This window comes from Magallana gigas, chromosome 5, assembly GCF_963853765.1.
Source record: "Magallana gigas chromosome 5, xbMagGiga1.1, whole genome shotgun sequence".
In the NCBI taxonomy this organism is placed as follows: domain Eukaryota; kingdom Metazoa; phylum Mollusca; class Bivalvia; order Ostreida; family Ostreidae; genus Magallana; species Magallana gigas.
In genome coordinates, this window is record NC_088857.1 from 39,339,706 (window position 1) to 39,362,656 (window position 22,951).

At 33.2% G+C, this 22,951-nt stretch overlaps 3 protein-coding genes across 7 annotated transcripts; 2 read left to right on the forward strand and 1 right to left on the reverse strand.

The window, feature by feature from the left end:
- The first annotated feature begins 37 nt into the window (after nucleotides 1-37).
- Nucleotides 38-6,559, forward strand: LOC105325483 (ubiquitin-conjugating enzyme E2 T). 2 transcript variants are annotated; one of them, XM_066085137.1, is made up of 6 exons: nucleotides 38-330; nucleotides 2,299-2,368; nucleotides 3,383-3,488; nucleotides 3,977-4,075; nucleotides 4,786-4,887; nucleotides 6,068-6,559. In XM_066085137.1, the coding sequence occupies exons 1-6, from the start codon at nucleotides 195-197 to the stop codon at nucleotides 6,206-6,208; spliced, it is 654 nt and encodes a 217-aa protein (XP_065941209.1). In that variant the 5' UTR covers nucleotides 38-194; the 3' UTR covers nucleotides 6,209-6,559. The 2 variants fall into 2 exon arrangements, with proteins under 2 accessions (XP_065941209.1, XP_065941210.1); XM_066085138.1 differs by having other exon boundaries at nucleotides 49-330; nucleotides 4,786-4,872.
- Nucleotides 6,560-7,561: 1,002 nt separating this feature from the next.
- LOC105325482 (uncharacterized) lies at nucleotides 7,562-14,151 on the reverse strand. 2 transcript variants are annotated; one of them, XM_020066035.3, is made up of 10 exons: nucleotides 14,022-14,151; nucleotides 13,248-13,431; nucleotides 12,651-12,696; nucleotides 12,431-12,495; nucleotides 12,142-12,255; nucleotides 11,801-11,932; nucleotides 11,314-11,435; nucleotides 10,787-11,022; nucleotides 10,409-10,498; nucleotides 7,562-9,835 (listed from the first exon to the last, which is right to left on the reverse strand). In XM_020066035.3, the coding sequence occupies exons 2-10, from the start codon at nucleotides 13,420-13,422 to the stop codon at nucleotides 9,439-9,441; spliced, it is 1,377 nt and encodes a 458-aa protein (XP_019921594.3). In that variant the 5' UTR covers nucleotides 13,423-13,431; nucleotides 14,022-14,151; the 3' UTR covers nucleotides 7,562-9,438. The 2 variants fall into 2 exon arrangements, with proteins under 2 accessions (XP_019921594.3, XP_034299528.1); XM_034443637.2 differs by having other exon boundaries at nucleotides 12,651-12,699.
- Nucleotides 14,152-14,283: 132 nt separating this feature from the next.
- Nucleotides 14,284-21,104, forward strand: LOC105325481 (longitudinals lacking protein, isoforms H/M/V). 3 transcript variants are annotated; one of them, XR_010714154.1, is made up of 7 exons: nucleotides 14,284-14,368; nucleotides 14,546-14,675; nucleotides 14,850-15,733; nucleotides 15,976-16,349; nucleotides 16,701-17,236; nucleotides 20,497-20,536; nucleotides 20,998-21,104. XR_010714154.1 is itself a non-coding variant. In XM_066085139.1 (5 exons), the coding sequence occupies exons 2-5, from the start codon at nucleotides 14,550-14,552 to the stop codon at nucleotides 17,171-17,173; spliced, it is 1,857 nt and encodes a 618-aa protein (XP_065941211.1). In that variant the 5' UTR covers nucleotides 14,284-14,368; nucleotides 14,539-14,549; the 3' UTR covers nucleotides 17,174-17,748. The 3 variants fall into 3 exon arrangements, 2 of the variants coding, with proteins under 2 accessions (XP_065941211.1, XP_011423362.3); XM_066085139.1 differs by lacking the exons at nucleotides 20,497-20,536; nucleotides 20,998-21,104 and having other exon boundaries at nucleotides 14,539-14,675; nucleotides 16,701-17,748; XM_011425060.4 differs by lacking the exons at nucleotides 20,497-20,536; nucleotides 20,998-21,104 and having other exon boundaries at nucleotides 16,701-17,748.
- The last annotated feature ends 1,847 nt before the right edge of the window (nucleotides 21,105-22,951 follow it).

Here is a 22,951-nt window from a genome sequence, read left to right on the forward strand (position 1 = left end):
GCTGACAAGTTCTAATTGTGATCAAATTATTTCATTCAACAGTTCAAATATTGCTCATATTGCGAAAGTACAATTTCATATAACAGCTGTAATCAGGTTATGAAAAAAAGACGGGGCTGGGGTCTCAATCGGGCACAAGGTGCAAACTATATTATAGTGAGAAAAAGCGGGAAAAGTTTGTTTTCTGACTTTTCATGTCACATTCGATACTACTCAAAATGCAGAGGAATCTACGAATGAAGAAGGAATTACAGATGTTTGTACAATCACCCCCTCACGGAGTATCGTGTTGGACGAATGATGAAGACAATATGACACAGTTAACAGCTCGTAAGGATATGTAGACTTATCTTTATCATATATCAGTATATGGCAAGAAATTAAGACTATATTTTGAGGTGATACTTTTGTACCCTAGGGTACACTTCTATATCTGGTTACAAGGAGGGTACAGTGTGAAAGCATTGGAAAATGAAAATAGCAAATTATTAAAGATACCGTACTTATAGGTCACTAAGGTACAGAGGGTACAATGGTATTAACATAATGACTGATGTATCGTTATAAAACCTTTAAAAAAACTATATTGAAATTATTCTAGAATTGTTATTCGTACTTTATAACTCTGATTTGATCATAATTACGACGGAGTTCTCAAAACCCTGAGACCCATTTTTGCCCCATTTCCGAGAATACGTAAAAATTGATGTTTATTTTCTTTATATCTAAATTAGTTAACTACTTATGAATAAAATTGTTTAAAAAAGCTATTTCTTTTAACAAGAGGAAATAAATAATGTAATTAAAATTGACATATTTTACTGGGATTAAACAGAGTTTTGATAGTTTGGGAAGTAATCATGCGAATGTTGAAGTTGCCTATTCCGTTAGTATATACGTCCCAGGGCAAACTTATAGAAGACATTATATTAACAAAAATTCTACATTCATTTATCTCATAATTTCTCAATTATTGTAATTTTATCAATTTAACCTAACCATAACCAATTAACAGATAATCATTATCTTTTACATATAAAACCCAAGTATCATTGTTTACCCCTGGACCAAATTTGCAATGGATTATTAGTCGGTTTGGGTATAACTTCACTTGACTCCTACAGTTCCTGAATCAGAAAGATTATTGAAGACAAAAAAGAGTGTGACGAGACCTTGTGATCAGCGCATGGTGATGGAATAAATAGTTCAACAGGTTAATATGTACATGAACTAATCGCCAAAATGAAATGGGTAATAATTTCGCATTTGGTGTAAAATAGGCCCAAATTAGATATAAAGATTTACATAAGTATTTTTCATAAGGCCTTTGAATCCACATTATTTGCATAAGCAAACATTAAACTATATTAAATAGGATAGGAGAGGCAATGAGGGACCACTCCATGATTCACAACCCCCCCCCCCCCCCCCCCCCCCCCTTGAATCTCTAGTGAAGTGCCCTACTGACAGACTGTCAGAGCTGTCTGGTGCTGGTATTAGAATGGGTCTGACTCTCTTTCCTCCCCACTTAACTGAGTTTCGCCCTTGAAGGTTATCCCAGGCACTTACCCTGGCAGGAGATAACCATGGTCTTTTGGTTAGAAAGCTTTTCAGTACTTGTTTGTTATACTTTGCCTGTTTTGAATTTTTATACCCCCGCTCCGAAGGAGAGGAGGTATACTGTTTTACCCTTGTCTGTCTGTCCGTCTGTCTGTCTGTCCGTCTGTAACAAAAATGTCTGTCGCATTTATCTCAGCAACTATTTATCGCAGATGCTTGAAATTTTAACACAGTGTTTGTAAAGGCATGCCATATCGTGGGATATATTTTTGTACCAATCGGACGTCAACTTCCTGTTAAATGATGACTTTGCTTATTTTTTAACCAAAATTTTCAAACAAATTTTCGTCAAAGATTTCTCAGCAACTGTTTATTGCAGATGCTTGAAATTTTTACACAGTATTTGTATAGGCATGCTATATTATGGGATGTATTTTTGTACCAATCAGACCTCAACTTCCTGTTAAATGACGACTTTGTTTATTTTTTGCCAAAATTTTCAATAAAATTTCCGTCAAAGAATTCTCAGCAACTATTTATCGCAGATGCTTGAAATTTTAACACAGTATTTGTTTAGGCATGCCATATTGTGGGATATATTTCTGTACCAATCGGATGCCAGCTTTCTGTTAAATGTCGACTTTGCTTATTTTGCATATTCACATCAGAGCGGAGGTATCACTAGTGAGCATTGGCTCACAGATATCTTGTTTCATCATTTTTATTTTTTTTCCAAAGAAATCATAGGAGGTGAAGGAACACCTTATGAAGGTGGAATTTTCAAGTTGGAAATCCAAATACCTGACAGGTAATTTTTTCATGAAAAAAATTTAAAATGAAAATGAAAATCAAACTTTATTAAGGATCCTCGACACCCCGTGACTTCTACATTTATGACAGTACGTCATAACATGGCAATTTTAGCGCATTGTGAAACAGTTTATACCACCTTTCTTTGTTGTCTATCTCTGTGGTGCAGTGGATGTTTCTTCAGTCTACCAACTCACTGGTCCTGATTTCAAATACTGCAGTGGTTTTTATTTTCATTAAAACCGGTAAAAAAATTTAAAAGTTGGATTTTTTCCCCAAAAAGTGAGATTTTCGGGGTCATTTTCAGGTCGAACAAATGCTAAAAATCCATATCTTTAAGTAACTTAGAAGAATGGGCTTGTATGCAGAACTTTTCCCAAGTGTGTGGAGGACCCTTAATATGAAAATGTATAAAATAAGTTTATAAGAACCTAATGTAAAACACTTTGCATATATATTCCATACAATGTCATATATTATGTCAAATTAAGTAGGCCTAATAAAAAAATAGGTTTGTTTCAGCTTTCAGGCTGAAAAAAATTAGGTTCGGTAGGTCGCCTTTTTTTTTTTTTTTTTTTGCTTTTTTTTTCCCTCTCTATCTGTTCAATTGTGCATATTAAACCATTTATCTATTAAACTGGGTAAGATAAAAAAAAAACCCAAGTATTTGTTGTCATTGTTTAAATGATCTGATGAATTTTTTCCCCGGCTGATGGGAACATTCCTCGAGCTCAACCGGCACGACATGTGCTGCCATTTGTAAATAACAAACATCTACACAACACTGATGACATCTAAATAAGTTATATAAGCATTTTTACAACTTAAATTTAGAGGACACAATAAATTTTTTAATCGGATAAAAACGAAATTTTAACAAAAAACGGATAAAAACGGAAATTTACAAGAAAAAAATTTGGGTCGGCGGGTTAAAGTTAGGGTCGGTCGGGAAAGCGGACACAAACCTATTTTTTTGTTTTGCTGTACTAGATTCTGATTTTCTCTGTCATAGATATCCATTTGAGCCTCCCAAAGTAAACTTTGTGACACCCATTTACCACCCAAACATTGACAGTGGGGGAAGAATATGTCTGGACACTCTGAAGATGCCCCCAAAGGTCAGAAAACTTTAGATTTAATAAATGTGATACAGAACGCGGCAGAACGTGTAGTACATGTTACAATATTATATTTTTTCAATCATCAATTTAATGTGACTTCATATAGATGATATTTCATTTAAATAACAAAATGAAGAAAAAATGTCATCCACTGTAAATTTTTGACAAATGTATTCTACAGTTCCTATAGTATAGGCTTTAGGATTATATTTAAAAGTGTACACTTTTGTATCTAGTCATTTTCTTTAAAAAGGGTGCAAATTTAGTATACAGGTTTATCTAAATAATATCAAGGTCAATTTGATTTTGGGTATGATAGAGCAATTTTTGACAAAGTTATGCCCCTTGGACTTAGAAAAATTCCAAATATTTGCAGTTTATGTTCATTTTCTTTGTGGGTGTTTCCAAGGGAGGGGGGCATAAGTGTTTCACAAACATCTCTTGTTTATAAAGTGTTAATAGTTTTATGACTCCATTTTGTTTAGGGAGCTTGGAAACCTTGTTTGAATGTGTCCACAGTGCTGACAAGTATCCAGCTCTTGATGGCTGAACCTAACCCAGAGGACCCCTTGATGACTGAAATAGTAAGATTGTTTAAAAGTTATGTACTTTTATCATTAAATGATAAAAGTACACAGATTTTGTTTTCATGATTCTCTTGTTGGTAACATTGTTCATTTTGATATTCACTCACTTTTACTAGATGTAATGTATAGTAAGTATTCATTGGGAGTATCCATAAAGAAGTACATTTTTTTAAATGTATATCTGTATGGAGGTCTCTCATACATATTATGATAGATTCTGCTTTTCATAATTGTTATTTCTTTAGTATTTACTTCATTGATAAAATTCCTATTGGTAATTGAAATATGAAAAAGACAGCTAGTAGAAATATGACATAGAATATGAAACATTTTCTAAAAGTTTCATGAATGTACCTCAGTCAATTTGGTTTTGCTAGGCAGTCTGGGTTTTTGATGATCTTAATAGGTAGGGTAAATTCATTGCAACTTTTATGTTACTGGATAGGAACTAGGTTTGTTACCAATATTTTTCATTGAGGCCATGGTCTCCATTCAAGATTATGTAATCAAGTTTTAAACCTTACTCATTCTGTATTTATTCGGAAAATGACACGTTAAAAATAAAGAAAAAAATGTTGAATTATTTTAATCTTTAAAAAAATTTGCAATTATTTCAGATACTGCATATTTTATAAGGAATTCATTTTGTGAAAAATAACCAGGTTTACATCACTTCTGTGAATGACAACAGACCTTGCTCATTGTAGGCTAATGAATTCCAGTACAACAAATCTATGTATCTCCAGACAGCAAGAGAGTGGACAAAGAAACATGCTATGGATGATGTTGTACAAGTAAGGACAGAGATGGTAATTAGGGCCCCTCTGCGGGTGCTCTATAGTAATCAGTCAGTCCATCTGTCCGTCCTTGAACCTTGTTTCTAGGTCTAAGGTTAAGGCCATTACAGAATGATAAATAAAATCCTTGTCTAGGAAATATCTTCTCTCCCCTTGATCCAATCTAGCTCATACTTCACTCACAGAGTGTCCATGTTCAAAGAACGTGCAGTGACTATGAATGAAGTTTGTAGGTAAAGTGACAAGGTCATATCAGACCATGCAAAAATCCTTTTCTCAGAGCAATTAAACTTTCCACTTAGCCCTATTTAGCTCATACCTTACACCAACAGAGCTTTTGAGTAGAGGGTGTGTAGTGACCTTGAATGAATTTTCAAGGTCAACTGTGAAGGTTATAGCAGAATTAAGAAAAATCATTGTCAGGAGTATATCTTCTCTCCCTTTGCTTCAATCTAGCTTATACTTCACTCACATGGTGCCTGTGATCAAAGAGTATGCAGTGATCTTGAATGATGTTTGTAGGTTAAATGTCAAGGTCATATCAGATCACACAAAAATTGTTTTTTTTAAGAGCATATATATATACTCTTCACTTAGCCCTATTTGGCTAATACTTTACCTAAACAGAGCTTTTTGGTAAATGGCGTGCAATTACCTTGAGGCAAGGTAATGTGAAGGTCATAGCAGATCTCTTTATAATCAGTTTTAAACCATATATTTTTTCCCAGTTGCTAAATCTTAGTCAGATTGATCAAAAATGCCTGTATGTAAGGGGTAATTAGATTGAATTAGAAGTTCTGTGCCAGCTGAAAAAAATTCTAAGTTAAAGGTCAAGGTCAAAGCAAAATTCTCTGAATTTTCTTTTTATCCTATTGTCTATTATTCACACCATGCCCTTTGAGATGTTCACCATCTCAGTGTTGTCTTGTTGAATTTATTTCCTCTTTAAATAAAGGGTACATACATGTACTATAAAACAGATGGCAATTCTGTGGTGAATGAGAATTTGTTTGTACAGATTATGCAATACCACTGTCTATTTGAAGTGAAATCATAACCTCTCATATGCATTTGTTGAAATTTACATGTATTAGGGAACTCAAATTAAGTTCTAAATGACATTGTATAGAAACCAGAAATAAATTAAAAGTGTACATAGAGAAAATGTTGATATTCTACATATTCTTTTCAGGTCACAAAGTCATCCTCACAGGAATCAAAATCACCAGAATCAAAAGGTTTGTGCTCAGTAACTGATAAAACTAAAGAGCTCAAAAGAACTCATCCTCCTCAGCCATTGGACGACATGACAAACAAAAAAGTCAGAAACTGATTGGTGGGAAGGCTTATGTACCCGTAGCCAACGAATCAAAGAGCTTCATTCCAGCAGCCTAGGACTTACAGTCTTCGTACAAGCTGCGTGATTGTCAAAGCATCCAAGAGGCTTAACTTGTACATTTAAGTGAATATGATTATTGTACTGTAGTTGTGTGTATTTTGCAAGGTATTTCTGAAGCCCTGAATGAAGAGGTTTGCTTTGTGTTCAAGCGATGAAGGGAAAGCTATGGGTACTAAATAATTTATTAACCCACAGTGCATTAAAACATAGACACAAGTTATATTTATGTACATCTGAGTATATTATAGCATTTAATGCATGGATATTAAAAAGTTATCCTAGAAATGTACAGTGTGCACGTGTTACTGATAATACTGATAATACAAAAGTACATGTAGCTTTCAGAGGAATAGGCAGTGAGCATGAGTGAGTGTCTGCTCTAATTTATTACCGAGTTGTAAATCATACAGTCAAACACTTGGTACATGTACGTACATTACAAACTTTTGATTTTCAATATAATGTGGGTTTTCACATGGTAATACATTGTACACCTGTATAATTCTTCGATCTTTGATTAAACTACATGTAAGCATCAAATCCATGATTTTTGAAATCAGATTCTAGACATGTACTCGTACATAAATGAGGATGTGTAAAAAAAACATTGAAGTCATAAATTAAACTTGTATGCAGTATTTGAAATAAGGAATGAAAATGATGCACAATTTTTTGGTTTTTCATACATTATGTTTGATAAATTCTCTTCGAAAGAAAAAGAGAGATAAATTTAAATGTAAAATGAACTCATTATTTCTCATGTTCTCTTGCATTGGTGAACACATCTTTCATTTAATACGAGGTATATGTTTGCTTTAATTATTAAATGCAATATAACATGTACTTCTTGGGGAATATGCAACTCTTTTAAAATAAATGTACCATTCAACAGTTTGTGTTTTATTAATGTTTTCAAAGTTTTGAATACATACATGTACATACAATGTACTTGGTTTTATGTGCACATCCATCTCTGATATAATATAAATATTAATGTACATATATTTCCGTAAAATCTTTTGTTCAATGAAGAGAGGTCAAGTTAAATGCTTATGAAGCACTTGTATTTGCAGTGTACATCTCTGTCCAATGTCTGATTTCTTACCAAAATGCCATGATATCGACTTCGTGTGTTGCTACTGTATAGTATTCTAGAGCAGAATGAAGTCCCATACTAAGCGGCGGAGTCCAATGGGTTGCCTATCATTCTCTATATCATATACCGGGTAATCATTCTACAGTATCAATATTATCAATAATAGGTAAAGAATGAACAAACCAATGAACAACAAAAGTTAACAAATTTATTTTCTGCAATAAACTTTTAACAACTAGGACGATTATAAATGCAACCAAGTAAATTAATTAAAGCAAAACTTAAAATTTGCATGATCTAACTGTATACATAGCTGGTATTTCGATTTTTAATGTCTAAAACAACTTGATGTTGTACATGTACATATACCAGTACTGTCTATGTGTATACAATTCAATGCAGGATCCTTATATAGCATATAATTATACTGTAGAAGTTATACATCCCAGTCCCATTGAAAATGATAAAAAGCATTGGATATATTTGATAAATATTTGCAACTATAAAGCACACTGATGTTTACTGCTTCAATGTGAACATTATGATATGAAATGGTAAACCAATATTAAAATTGCATATTATGATTTTTACAACTGTAATGATTACATTTATATAAATAGAGTATTTTAATAATTGTGCATTTGCTGTGTTTAAAAATAACATGGTTTATATGAATATAGACTCATTTAAATTGCAGCTACTAATAAGTTATACAGGAACATTATTTGATTTTTTTAAATCTATATAATTATGCACAATCAATGCATTGGAGAGGAGAGAAAATACAGGTTACACGAGCTCGTTGTAGAAGTTAATTGATGGATTAAATGGAAATTCAATTAAGAGTTTGATTTTTTAATAACATGTATGTGCTGATAAAAAATTGATATGTTCCTTGAGATTTTTCTGAGATTGCTTTTGCCTACATAACAATTCTCAATTGATAAATATGTAAGCATAAATTGGCAAATTTCTTTGTAAAAAATCATTTTAATATGGCTGCCAAAATGAAATGGACTAAAAACTGAAACAAAAACAAATATTGAGTGACTCAACTAAATGTACATGTACTCTACATGTATAATTTATGTACTCAAACTATTAAGTATTGCATAAATCTCTAAAAAATGTTAACCTAACTACATGTAAATGAATAGATATCTTTAGGCTTCCTCTATATTACATGTATTATACATGTATAATCACAAATATGAACAACAGTAAATGATCTTGAATTCATATTAATATCGTGTAAATTGGCGCAGACAGAAAATACATGTTACCGGAAAATAATGGAGATACACGTATGTATTTTAAAACATGTCCATCAGAACTCAAATATTAAAATGTGCACATGATGAAGTCAAAACAAAAATGAATTAAAACGAAAGAAAAAAGATACATGTAAAAATATATGTAATGTACTTAGAGGAGATTTATTTTGAAAAAAAAGATTTTTTATGAATATTTTGGACGGTAATGCGTTCATGGGGCTGGAAAAGTAATTCTCATTATACATATAAAAAGAAAAACAAGCATCAATAAAAATGAAATAAAAATTCCATCAGTATTAAAGAATACATATAGTGATACATGTACATTGTATAACATGAATATAAAACCTTCTCAAACATAAAGCAATTAATGCACATGCTATACATTTAAATATGAGCATTGACTTTTTCAAGTACACGTTTCCCATGTAAAAATTTATAAAAAAAGAAAGAAAGAAATGATGTCGATGATGAAAGTTTCATTTCTGATATGTTCTCATTTTATCAGACAAAAAATGGCAATTAATCTTATAAAACTTTCATAAAGACAGTACATCTTTAAATATAGAGTTTGTTTTTTAAAATTTGCAATTAGGATCTGTGGCAACATTATTCAAATATACATGCATTTTTACTTTCAAACCGATATATTGTAACAGCTTGTATCCATTAGTATCAAATGTTAATTAATAAGCATGCATAATATATTGTAATTATGCAAAAAAGAAAACAACATTATCGATAATGTCAATAAAAGCTTATTTGATGGAGAAATTTTGTCTGAATGGTTTTGATTACACATGTTTTATTTCTTCCTCTTCAATAGTTCTTGGTCCATATTCTCCCGTTTTCCAGAAAATCTGAGCACATCTCACGGATCGACAGCACATTGCAAACTGAAGAAGAATTTTCCGTAAAATTTCGACGATCGGGTTACACACAACTTTTGTTGTGACACAACAGTTCCAACAGAAAACTCCTGTAGGGTGCATAAACCCATTGAACAACACTGAGAGTACTGGCTTCATCACATAGTCACCGGTCGTGATGAAAATACCAATGAATATTGGCTGGAAGACATATTTGATGATATATTTGAACAGTTCAACCACAAACAAGATGAAAAAGCTGGTTACAATGCGTAACGCTCCAAAGAACTCCTGCCAAATTCTTTGAAAAATTGTTTCTAACCTACAAATTAGAAGAGGGAATAGATTAAATGTACTTCACAATGTGTATTTGATTTGTTTTGCTGATTCTTACATGATTCTTTTGCAGCATATGATATCAAAATGATGGATGTAAAGTTATATGAAGTGTGTATTAAATTTCTTTACATTTTACTGACTCATATCTGATCAAGTAATAGTCTCCCTTTAATCACAGTTGTATATTTAAACTATCATCAATTTTTTTACTTCAAAATATTATCATACTTTTTTTTGCAAAACATGTGACTTTCATACCCCATTAACATCTACTGTAATTTCAGTTTCTTACCCTAGCTAAAATAAATTGGAATTCATATATTACATGCTTACTAGCTAGACTTGAAGTGTTCTACTTAACCTAAACAAAAGTTACCCTCCTTTATGGAGCTTAAGTTTCTGAAACCTTGTTTTAGTACATGCTGAAGAATTTGGATTGTTTCACAAGCTATCTGAATAAAATCATCATGTCAAACTTCCCCCCCCCCCCCCCCCCCCCCCTCCCCCCAGAGAAATCTAGCTGAGCTAACGTGTTCAGCAAAAAATCATTACTGACCTGTCTGCAAGTTTAGGCATCATGGCCTCCTCTTCTTCATTGTCCACCTCCAGATACTGCACTGCCCCGTGCCCAAAGTAGTACGTCGTACTGTAACAATACAGAGTCTATGTAATAATTTCTATCATATATATAGAGATTTCATATAGATACAAAACTTTAGTAATTTAACTGAATATTCATGTGAAGGGTAAAAATGAGTATTTTTTGGGATTATGTGTCCAGGTAATCACTATGTATACACATTAATGTATAAACACATACAGATGTGTAAGAGCTAAGGTGTTCAATGTTTATATCCTGTATATTTGATAGATCAAAACTCTATTCATGTATATGACAGGAGTACATTGTAATATCCCATGGATCATGACCTACCCTGCTTCCTCCTTGATAATATAAGGTGGGGGCATGGCGGCTGGCTTGAAGTCCGTGTAATTGACGTCCTCAATCTTCTCAGGTTCCACGGGCTGTTCCTTGACCTCTTTCTGGGGTTGGGCCTGGAATACATTGACTGGGGGAGGGTTCTGCCTCTGGATTCCTGCCCTGACCTGAGCGATATCTACTGCATCGTAATGACCCTCATCCTTGTATGTTGGCACTGTCTTACCCTCCTGTAAGGAATTTTATCAGTTGCATGTAATACATTATTACCATACATATATAAATAAAGAATGTTTATTTCTTTGTATTCTAGCTTAAATATATATATTGTCATAATCAATATTTGCTTTAGTCTTGATATTGCATTGAAAATGAAAAAAAAATTAATAATTTTTAAGAATGAAGGTGTAAACTTTCAATCACTAATATTGCAATAATTTCAACACTTAAGTTGACTGAAAGAAATTTAATCATAGAGTAGCACTCAAAAAATAACAAAGGCAAATAAACTTCAACCACACCTTTTTCTTTTTCTTTCCTTTGTTGCTGCGGTTGGATGATCTGCCAAGCTTGCTTCCAAAGCTGGCCCAGCTTTTCCATGTGGCCTCTGATCTGTTTGTCAGTTGACCCTCATCAGGCTTATCTGCCAGATTAATGTTAAAAAAGCTGCATGATCAGGTGGCTTTACTACATGTATATACATGTACAGCATGTATTTTTTTCATATCCATATAAAAACAAAATCTTCTTCATTGAAACATCAACTAAATTGTCTTTATTTTGACCAAATCCTTACGAAGTCTTTTCCTTGCATGATACATAATCTTCTATCTTTTAAGGTTTTTTGGGGTTTTTTTACACACCCAGATCAAAACTACTTCTCACACTAATTAAAGTAAAACTCTTCGCTCAAATTTCAACAGAATGCCATCTACAAAAATTAAATGCAATTGAAATAGCTAGGAATTAAATATTGATGGCAGCCTCTATGGTGGCATTGCTCCCTACCTTCGGCTTGACTCTCTAACTTCAGTCTTAGCTCCTCTGCTTCCTGCTCCTTCTTCTTTTCTGTTTTAAATGTCTCTCTTAATTCCTTTAATGTCTTCTCATCTTCATCAGTGTCATCCCAAGATCCAGTACCTAGTGGAATGAAAACTTGTTTGTTAAGTGATTTTATACAATAACATAAAGCATACCTTTTTATCTCCTAGCAAGTTGCAAGAACTTGTGCTCAAACCCTTTGTACATGTATATTATATATACAATAAAATATGTTCAAACCATATCTCCAAACAAAAGTATTGAATCATTCTTTCGTTACATCACTCCTTCTGTACTTCAAAACTCACTCATTATACTCTCTTGTTGAGAAACTGGTATCGGTGTCTTTGAAACATCATATGTTGTTCCTTTTCTGTCTTTGCCTGGGGGAGGTGGATCGTTTTGCTGGGGAGTAATGTTTCCTTAAAAAAATGATTATAGGTCTTATAGATCAGCATTTTTTCCCCATTAATCAAAACACATGCTTTGCAAATTTAGTGCTTTTTTTTTCCATTTGTGATCAACCTGATTAAAATCAGCTGTTCTGATGCACTACCAACAGCATTAATTTCATTATAAATGTATATTTTTTTTTACCAGAAACAGCTGCCCTGAAGTTGTAGGGGGGTGGACTTTCTTTCGATATTTTCTGTGGTTGTTTTCTGGAAAACAAAAAATTCTGACTCAAGAATTTGCAATTTTTTGCATTTTCAAAAACTGAAATAAACAAAAATATTTCCATGGAAGTACCAAGTTTACTGCAGAGTAGAGCAGACTTTATTTTTCCCCTTACTTTATACTGTTCAATTATACATACTCTTTTCTGACAACTTCAGCATATGTATAGTCTTCAGGTTTCTGGTCTGCTATGTAAAAAAAAAAGAAATTCATATGAGAAAACAAGTTTAATTTTGTTTCAGTAGTGCTTCAGTAAGGACAAGTTTTTTTTATTAAAATATACAATCATGTATTTTAATTCATATACTGGGGGGGGGGGGGGTATTTTAAGGGATAATCTAAGATTATCATTATACCAGGCACCTTCTAATTAATCTTAAGTTAGTTTAAAGATTTTGATTTGTTGTTCATGGATATGTACCGGGTAATTATAAAAAATACCATTTCACTATCACTGGTGTATGATTTAATTAAATCATTTTACTAAGCACTCAAATATTTGCTTATTACTGCTAATCTGATTTTAAAAGAATATAGACTAAATTCCACATGCATATTAATTTTTTTACTTTGCTTAAAAAATGTCAGTTTGAAATGCATACTAAAAAAAATCATTTTTGTGTGCAATTTTTTTTTTCCAATTATATACTGTTCAAAGACTGAATTTTACTTTTAAACAGATAATATACATGTACGTAACGTATATGCTATAAGCATTTCATGGTTAAATACTGACTGAATGGAACAGTGGTTCTCTCTTTTGGTTTTGGTTTGTCCATGATGGAATCATGGTGACTTGCATCTTCATCTTCTATTTCTGGTGGGCGAGATACTTTATTTTCTTGTCTGGGAGAAGTAAAGTCTAGAGTACTGTCCCATTCTGAGTCTGTATCATCCTTATCATTCATCATTACGACAGCCTATAAATAAGATATTACACATTACTGCATTAATATATTCATACTGCAAACTGCAGTAACCAAAACTTTGATGTTTTCTTAATACACAGTGCTACATTCTAAAGTTATAATTGAACATGACGAGAGAGAGAAAGAGAGAGAGAATCATCACCTGATATTGTGTTTGCATTTTATGCATTTATAATGCCTTAATTATAATTTTTTTGACAAGCTTAAGTGACGAACTTTATTAGTTAAAGTTAAACCATTGTTTGTATTTACACATATGAACAGAGACATACATAACATTATTTATGTCTCTGTCACTCTCTCATATGAATGTTTTTTTTAAAGTATTTACTCGATGCTTATAGAAATAACGTCAATGTTATATAATTTCTTATGCAAAAATAAAAAAAAAATCAAAGAGATGAAAAGAAAGTAACACAATATTATGAATGAGGCATAATTTGAAGGTAGCAATCTCTGCTTTCGAAAATAGGCTAGATTGACCTTAGTGCACTTTGGCAAAGATTTCATTATAGTACAGAACATAAAGAAAAGAGTTTACTTATCAAATAACTTGCATAAAAAAGAAAGATAAATTATACCTCCTTATCGTTGGCAATGTATCAACCAGCAGAAAGTCTTGTTAGAACTTGAGGTTACCAATGTAAACTTCCGGCGTATTGTAAATGTAGACTTGGAGCTGATATCATGACAGTACCCGAATTTTAAATCTGATATTAATGGATAATGTAAAGATATTCACATAAATGAATAAAACAGCATTATATATCATCAAATTTGTATACACACTTCTATTTTGTTAATAATTCTTAAAAAAAATATTTTACCATCGGGATCGGCATTCTGATAAATAGAAATTAATACAATCAGCTGTCGAATGTGAAATAAATTTTAAGCTTTTTATTTTGCTATTACACACATTGTTAAGGTAAGTCAAAAGAGTTATTTTGTATTATATGATTTATTTTGATTTATGTTATCCATGTGACAATTTTTGCAAACGTAGCAGCAGCACGGAACGGTGAATGCATGCCTTTGTCCTTAAATTATGCAATTTTTGTTTCAAATTTAATCAAATTTAAATCATTTATTTACGAATCCAAAGCACAATGAGTTACCAGAAGTTTTACACCAATCCTATTCAGTCCAGTTCTCTGCTGTGTCAGCTGGCATCGATGTGGAAGAATGACATTATGTGTGATGCTGTCATTAAGACAGGGAATGTTAATACAAAGGTAAGTATATAAGCTATTGGCAATTGCCAGTATTGGTGTTAGAAATCTCCATGTTAGTGCTTCAAAACTATTTGAACAAATGTTTGGCGGATGGAAATATTTCACTGTCAGAGTGCAGTTTTCACACAAGTAAGAGTATAATCTAGCTATGTATTAACATTTTTTTTATTCAAGGCTCATAGAGTTGTTATGATGGCAGCTTGTCCTATGCTGCAATCTATGGATCATGCTGCATCAGGATCCAAATTAGAGATTCGGCTTTCACCAGATATAAAACAGCAGTCAATCCAATCATTCTTGCAGTATTTGTATGAGGGCTTCATGATGGTGACAGAGGACAACTACAAGGACATTGAGAAGATTGGGCGTTTGTTGCAAGTAGACAGTGTCATTAAATGTTGTGCTGATTTCTGCAAGAGTTTAGCAGTTGGAAGAAGATCCTTGTCCAACGCTGACCAGTACCGCTACACATTCTGCGATATGATCGAGTTTCGGCATGTTCGATCCTCAGATCTACAGAGGACCATCTCAGAAAATCAAGTCAAAAGGTCACATGATGTGCATGGTCATTGCCTTGATAATGGTGTCAAAAGAACTAGACATAGCAGTAGTCCAATAAAATCAAGTAATAGGAATTTGCCTAATCAGGCAGACAATGTGCTAGATGGAAAGATTCTACAGGACAGTTTGGAGTTTGTACAAGTAGAGCCTGCTGACTCTGGGGGGTCTCATCAAAGTGTGAGGGTGGGGGTTGTTAGTCATTGTGAAAATAATCCAGAGACTAGCGTGGTGATACCTACAGGAGATTGTTGTGACACTCCTTGCGGATCCACAGTGGTGTCTGAATCATCTCGGTCACCAAAATGTACAAATACTTTGTCAAGAAACCAGACTCCATCTTCATCTGATACCTCAGGTCAAAGACAATCACCACACCAAAGTTCTGAAAGTATGGATGAGATTTCAAAGGAGTTTAAGCAAAACAGACCAAATGAAACTGCTCCAGATCTAGCTAAATCTTGTGATCCCAAAGAATCAACTGAAGCTCAGGGAAACAGGTTTTTAGTTACATCATTTAATTAATTTTGTATCATATCTATTTGTATGCACAAACATGAATACATTTTTATAGTATAAATCACATTAATTACAAAATTATAATCTTTATCAAATGATAAAAAAGCCTGTATTGCATCTCAGTTTTACATAATATTCATACATATACATATGTACATGTACTGAGTATATGTATTTCAATTGATTTTATTTGAAATTGATACCTTCATATTGTGTTTTCAAGACTTCAAAATGACAGTCAGCTTGGTCCAGATTTGAGCATTGTCAAAGTAGAATCCATCGCCCCAGACCCTGATAGACACAGGATTTTGGAGCAAGAGCAGGTTGCCGCTGATTACAAAGACAACAGCTCCCAACACAGGTCAAGGCCATCTGAAAGTATGGAACTTGATCAGCTTGGTTCAGCAGTAAGGTCCAGTGATGGAAGTACTCATAAAATCCTTGACAGTATGACTGAACTGAATGAGCATATAAGATATCACACTGGTAATTTAATGCGTATGTTGCCTGAAAATCAGCAATCAAACCAGCACCACCCAGGGGAGTCAGTGTCCTCAGCAGATCCGAGAGGCCATCCTCATAAAATGAATCAGCAAGGTCAGATATAAAAGTGTACATACCAATGATACCCAGCAGATAATGAAATATAGATAATGTTGTCATTGTATAAAATGAGAGAAGAGAAAGTTAGATGGAAGGCTGGTGAGGAAAGTTTTTAAAAACCTTTAAACAATGAAATTCTTCGTCTGTTGGTCCCTATGGTCCATTTGCATCACATTGATCATGTACATGTATTTGTGATGATTGCAACCATTATATACCTTTGTACTATTGTTTATATTTGCATCATTTTCTCAAGTTAAAGGTGAATGTGTAAAACATCAGATCTTTTGTATGACCAATAGTATTTGTTTGATACCTTTCTATATTGATGTTTTCATTATTTAGGTAAACAGCAGACCAGAGTTCATACAGTTTCCTCCCCACCTTACCCATTTTCTGTGAGCTCAACAATGCACCACCTACCTCCAGTGTCTGCCTTATCCCACTTCATGCTGCCTCCACGCACCCATCTCCAAGTTGCTGCCAAACCCCCACCCACGGGACTCATCGATCTGTCCGAGGATTCCTCGGGGGAGACCCGTAGATCAGGGGACAGCCAGCCCTCTGCGATACACAAGTTGATGTACATTCCTAACAGGAAGCCTTGCACCTGGTGCCAAATTAAAGGTGTGAAGACAAAGTCGGGCTGGTACTGCTATGCCAGCTATAAGTGCGAGGTGTGTGATGTCCCCCTGTGTAAGCAGGGCAGGGTTTGTTTTCAGGAGTACCATAGACATATCGGGATACCTGACTCAGAGATTGTGAATCCAAATAACGATAGTGGATCTTTTTTGTTCGATTTCAGTCCCAACAAATAGATCTGTTGATATTGAAACATATCTTTACCACCAAAGCCTAGAAAAAGAACAGCTATCTATGTAGTAAGTAGATATTTGATCATAAATAAGTCTAATGTTGTTGTTTTTTCTTTAATAGAAGCGATAGTGTATTTAGATGTATATATTTTTTATATTTGATTTACGAATTTATTGAAAAAGTTTTATGAAGTAGTTAACATGCAGTAGATACTAATTAGGGCCCCGCAAGGATTTGCGGGTGCCCTATAGTAATCATTCTGTCCGTCCGTCCGTCTGTCTGTCCGTCTGTCACTCTTCCGTCCACAAATTTTCTGGGTTTTTTCTAATAATTTTTTTTATGGTTGCCCAATCAAGTTCAAATTTGGTATGGTAGTTCAGTAGGCAGAAATACATATTTTGATGCTAAATTTGGTTCTTTATGTCTTCTAGTTTGGAGCTATGTCTTCTAGTTTGGAGCTGGGGTGGTGGGGTAGATTCCTTAACTATTGATAAGAATGAATGGGCAAAGAGAGATAACTGCTGAGAATGTTACCATTGTATACTTGGAAGGCTGTGCAATATTTGTCCTTTGGGATTAATTAGGGATGGGACGATCCACCGATGCACCGGTGCATCGCGGTATTTATTTTGACGATATTTGGATCGATACATTTACCATTAATACAACGATACTTTACTGAACTTTTTTTATTTTTCAAAAATATCCGAGCTTCATATATCGGCTATTTTTAGTCCGCGCGCCTAATATGAAAGTACAAAGATGGCGGAAAACCTCGTAAAGATGTTAAAACTGTTAGGAAGCTAAATATGGAGTGTGGAAAACTTTTGGAGTACTTGTTTATGCAAAACTAGTGTACACGAGACTAAAGTAATTTGTAAATTGTGCAACGCTCATTATGAATATAACAAAATAACTTTGGACGTGCGGTAATACATCGGCAGGTTGAATAAATTTTAAACTTATATTAATGATTTCATTTAATTGCAATGTATCGTGATATGTATCGTATCGCATCTCATGTATCGTGATATGTACCGAATCGGCTCAGTACAGTATCGTCCCAGCCCTAGGATTAATTAACCTTCCACAGGAAGAAAATCCTAAGCTTTATCTTTATCTGTTACATTGAGATTAATTACTGCACTGCCTGTGTCTGCAAATGAACTTTGTTTTGAAGTTAAGGTCAATTTTGAATGATGTGTAGTATTGTGTACATTGTGTACAATATGGATTTAACATATAATATTCATACTTTATTTTGGTTAAAATATACCGTACACAATGATTTATGATAATTTTATTGAATTCTAAAATCAAGATATATATTAAGATATCCTTTTTCATTATTTTATTTTTTAATTATTTATTTAATTTTTTTCTGCCTTAATGCTGTTAATTTTAACAGGTAATCAGATAATAACCCCATTCTGTCATTTCTGAAGAAAAAGAAAATCTTATTGTAAATTTAGAAGAAAAGGATGAGAGAGCAGAACAATTAATCCCCTGGGATTAATTATCTTGCCTGCTGCAGAAAATTTAGAGGTTTGTTTTGAAGTTGAGGTCAACCCTGGGTGATACAATGTATTTGCATTCACTGAAGGCTTGCATTTTATAAAACACCTGTTTAAATCTTTCTTAAATACACATTTAATTTAGTTTTTTTATAAGACATGAGGTTATAGATCCCTGTTTTATGCAGATACAAGGTTACTATTTAGAGTTTTTGGACATTCAGGAATTATCTTGAAATTTTAAAAAAGATTCAATGTTAATATAAAGAGGATGGAATTCAAAGTTTTTTTAACTTCTCTATATTAATTGTCATAGCGGGGCCCTTCCTGACTGGTCAGTTTTCTACTTTATCTCTGTACATGTTTTATAATGGATGCATTGACATACATGTACATGTAATATAATGTGCTTCTAAACAAGTTCAATATCTCAAGTTATTACTATATAATTGGTACATGTGTGATAGTGTCATGCATTTGAATACTCTGCATGCTGATTATATTATGTATACAGGTATATATATCTGATGTGTTTTGTGTTCTGATGTGAAAAATTGCAATAATTGTACATGTATTCATGTACTTCTGTATATTTATCATGTGGCACTGTATTTCATCAGCGGATCATAGAGATCATATTATGAATGTCATGAAGTTCATATTTATGTAATAGGTATGATATTATTTCGTGAGATTTTTGTAATTTTTTTCCAGTTGTTGTAAATATGAGTGCAATAAAATGTAGTTTTCTGTAGAAGATTCGTGAATAAAACATTTAATATTTATATAAGACTTCATCAATACAGAATTTTTGGTTGGCAGTAGCATAGTTTTAGAAAATTGGGGGGAGGGGGGGGGGACTCATTCAAAATTTTGACATTTTGACATCCAAATTAAAAAAAAAATATGTTGGGGGGGGGGGGGGGGTTGTAGCAGCATACCTTCATCTAATACTATAATATTCATTTTATTATTTCAATAAAAAATATTTTCTGTAGAAAAAAGATTGGTTTGCAATTCTCAAAATTCAGAAAGATGTTTGCAGCGAGAAAAAGGCCCCCCTCCCATGATGTGTGCCTTTTAGGTTAAGTCATTCAATTATGCATTTCATCATGCAGTACTAAAATAATTATTGCAAGTATGTGCAATTCTTGCATTAATTAATGGAAACCTCTACTCCATTGTTATATCCATCATCAATCTTTTTTTATTTGCATTTTTTTTTAGATATACTGTTTGGTAAATAAAATTAGAAAGTTAATGTCTTAATTTGACTTTGAGAGAGGAGCCTCTGCGAATGATGCTTATTGCATGCTTATAATTAAACCAACTCTCTTTGAGACAGTATTGTAAATATGCAAACTCAAGCTATTCCAGGTAGCAAGAACAGTAGTTGGTACAGTTGTTCAAAAAGATTTTGAATAAAAGCGTCACCAAAATTAAAAAATTCAGACACTATATCTCCAAACACTGCTTTTAAAATATTCAACCAAGATTGCCCCCCCCCCCCCCCCCCCCCCCCCCCCACCCCCCCCCCCCCCCCCCCCCCCCCCCCCCCCCCCCCCCCCCCCCCCCCCCTTGCACTAGTCTTTGTATCCAAGGCACTTCAAAGAAGTTATAAAATTAATCAAGTTTACCATATTCAGACCTTCTGGAAAGAGGTTTTGTTTCACGACTGAGCGTTTAACTTTATCACACCCTGGATTTCCAAATAAATCTAAAAAAAAAAAAAAAAACATTGTTCAAAATATTAATTGTTTCTTTTCTTGGATTTGGTAATGAAATAAGTAAATGTTGTTTTTTTTTTTTAGAATAAAAAGACTTTTAAGTACAGGAAGTCTTCCTATGGGGGTAAGAATTCGCCTTTCCCATTAATGGATGAGTGCAGAGATTTTTGGAATTTGAATATTTTAATTTAACTCTGGAATTTGTTCCAAGTCAACAAAAAAATGAATACCTCAAAATACAAATTCAGTGGCTCCCTAATCTAATTCGTTAATTTCTAACAAAGCTGGTGTTCGCCTTTTATTATGCTTTTACATCCAAAACCTCAACTATGTTATTCACTACATTGTACATAAAAAAAACCTGCTGATTTTCAAAAAGAAATCATATTAGGTATAACTGATGAACGTGCACACACAAATCAAATTGCGCAGACATTTGATTGATCTGTTGATTTCAAGTGCAACACTTATATAGGGCGAGTTACCACAATAAACGCTATCTGAAATTTATCTAGCACGATTTTATGTACGCCCTTTTAAAGATTTAAAAAATCTTAACTACTACATGTAAATTACATTTTTCAGTTAATCCAGGGACGCATATATGTACTACAATACCGTTACATGAAGTTGAATTGTATCGTGGTGGTTCATGCGGAGGAGGAATTAAGGAGTTAAATTCACTAAGGAGGCTGGGTGGTCAACTTAACCGTCGGATCTATCTTAAATTTTCATACTTGATTCGTTTAGTTATTTTAAACTATTTTTAAATAACAAAATAATCCATATATTTTAGCTTTAAAATTTTTATATTTTGCTGTATCTTAATAATAGATTACATGTATATAACAGATTACTATAGCATGTCAATTTGAATCATTTTTTTTTTCAATTGCAAACAAAGGTACGAAAATTATTCACCGATCCATGTATATGGCGTCAGTGCAACCCATGCTGTACACAGGCACACGGCGTTTTAAACTTTTCTCTAATTACTGAAAAAACCCTTGTACTAGTAATTATTATAGCACAAGGAATTCTCTCAGTGAAAACTTTCAAAATGTCAGCTGCCTGCGGTGCTTTCCTTAGAGCACATGTAATGTTACGACTGATCACGAAATAATTCAGTAAATTGATTTAAGACGCCGTATACGATTTTACAAATTCGGCTTTGTCTGTGGTTATGAAAACGTTCTGATTGAAAACGGTCGGATTTCTTCATAAAAAAATGTAGATCTAAATTCAAAATTTTATCTTTAAGGTTATTCAGTCTAAAATGTTAATAATATTTTTTTGGTAAACAAATTTTGTACATATATTGCTATAGGTTTTACCGGTTTATGGCGTGTATTTTGGGTTGTTGTTTTTTTGGATTGACACTGCATAGAACTGGTTAGTATTGGACAGATGCGATCACATCTTGCAAGAACCGGTTACATGTAATAACAAGAAATTGCAATAACCATATGCATAGCCATCATCAGCTTCTGGAAATATGCTAAAGGTTCAAATGCCCCATCTCTTTCTTAACTACGTAACATATACTGACCATTAACATAACATTTTACAAATACAAGTCGCTTTAAATGAATAAGTCATATTAAAGGAACACAAAAAAAGGATCAATTAATCAGAACTTCATTGTTCAGAGGGGTTGTGGAAAAAACCAGAAAAAAATTATAACTGTATAACACTATTTAACAATCGATCACTCGAAGTCTTAATCGGGTATAAACAATATTTTTTGAAATGCTAGTGTAACAATTAGTGTAGCAATTTAATGCTTGGTGTAGTAAATTTTCAATGCTATCAAATTGTTTGAAGACATCTGTCATGTTGTAAATTTTGAATTTACTGAAATTTTGTATTTACACCCACCCAGTATATTTAAAATTTACAACATGACACATCCCTGCATATGCAAGATGCAAAAATGTGGTTTGAATTTTCGTAGGAAAAAACACGAAACTTGGTTCATTATTAATGCATTAACCAACTCCATCGTTATACTGCCAATAGACACATTTGGTACGGGATTATCTTTGACAACCTGGAGACAGTTCTTCCTATTCGATGGGGAGCCGGACTTGAGAATAGTGCATGCGATTTTATTTGTTTGTTTGTTTTTTAGACGTAATTAAAGTAAACAAGTGAACTGTTTTAGAGACACCTTACATTCAGTCTGTACGTCACAGTATATCTAATGCTGCAGACAGTAACCTGCATTATATATAATTAAACATTTTTAATGACCGATTTGATGAGAAATTTGCCCGTGGGCGCAAAATTCAACCGCATTTTAACCTTTATTAAAACTGTACGTTGAGAGATAACGTAAGACTGAAAACCATGCAATCTTTATTTTTTATTGCACTGTGTCAGGAATTATTACCACCAAAGGGTACGAAAGGCAAAAACCAAATGTCAATATAGGCGATGCATGTAATCAATTTATCATATGTTGGCTTCAGAATAAGGAAATGCAAATACACACATAAGGAGTGAATATTAATACATCCAATGATATTATTGTTTTCTA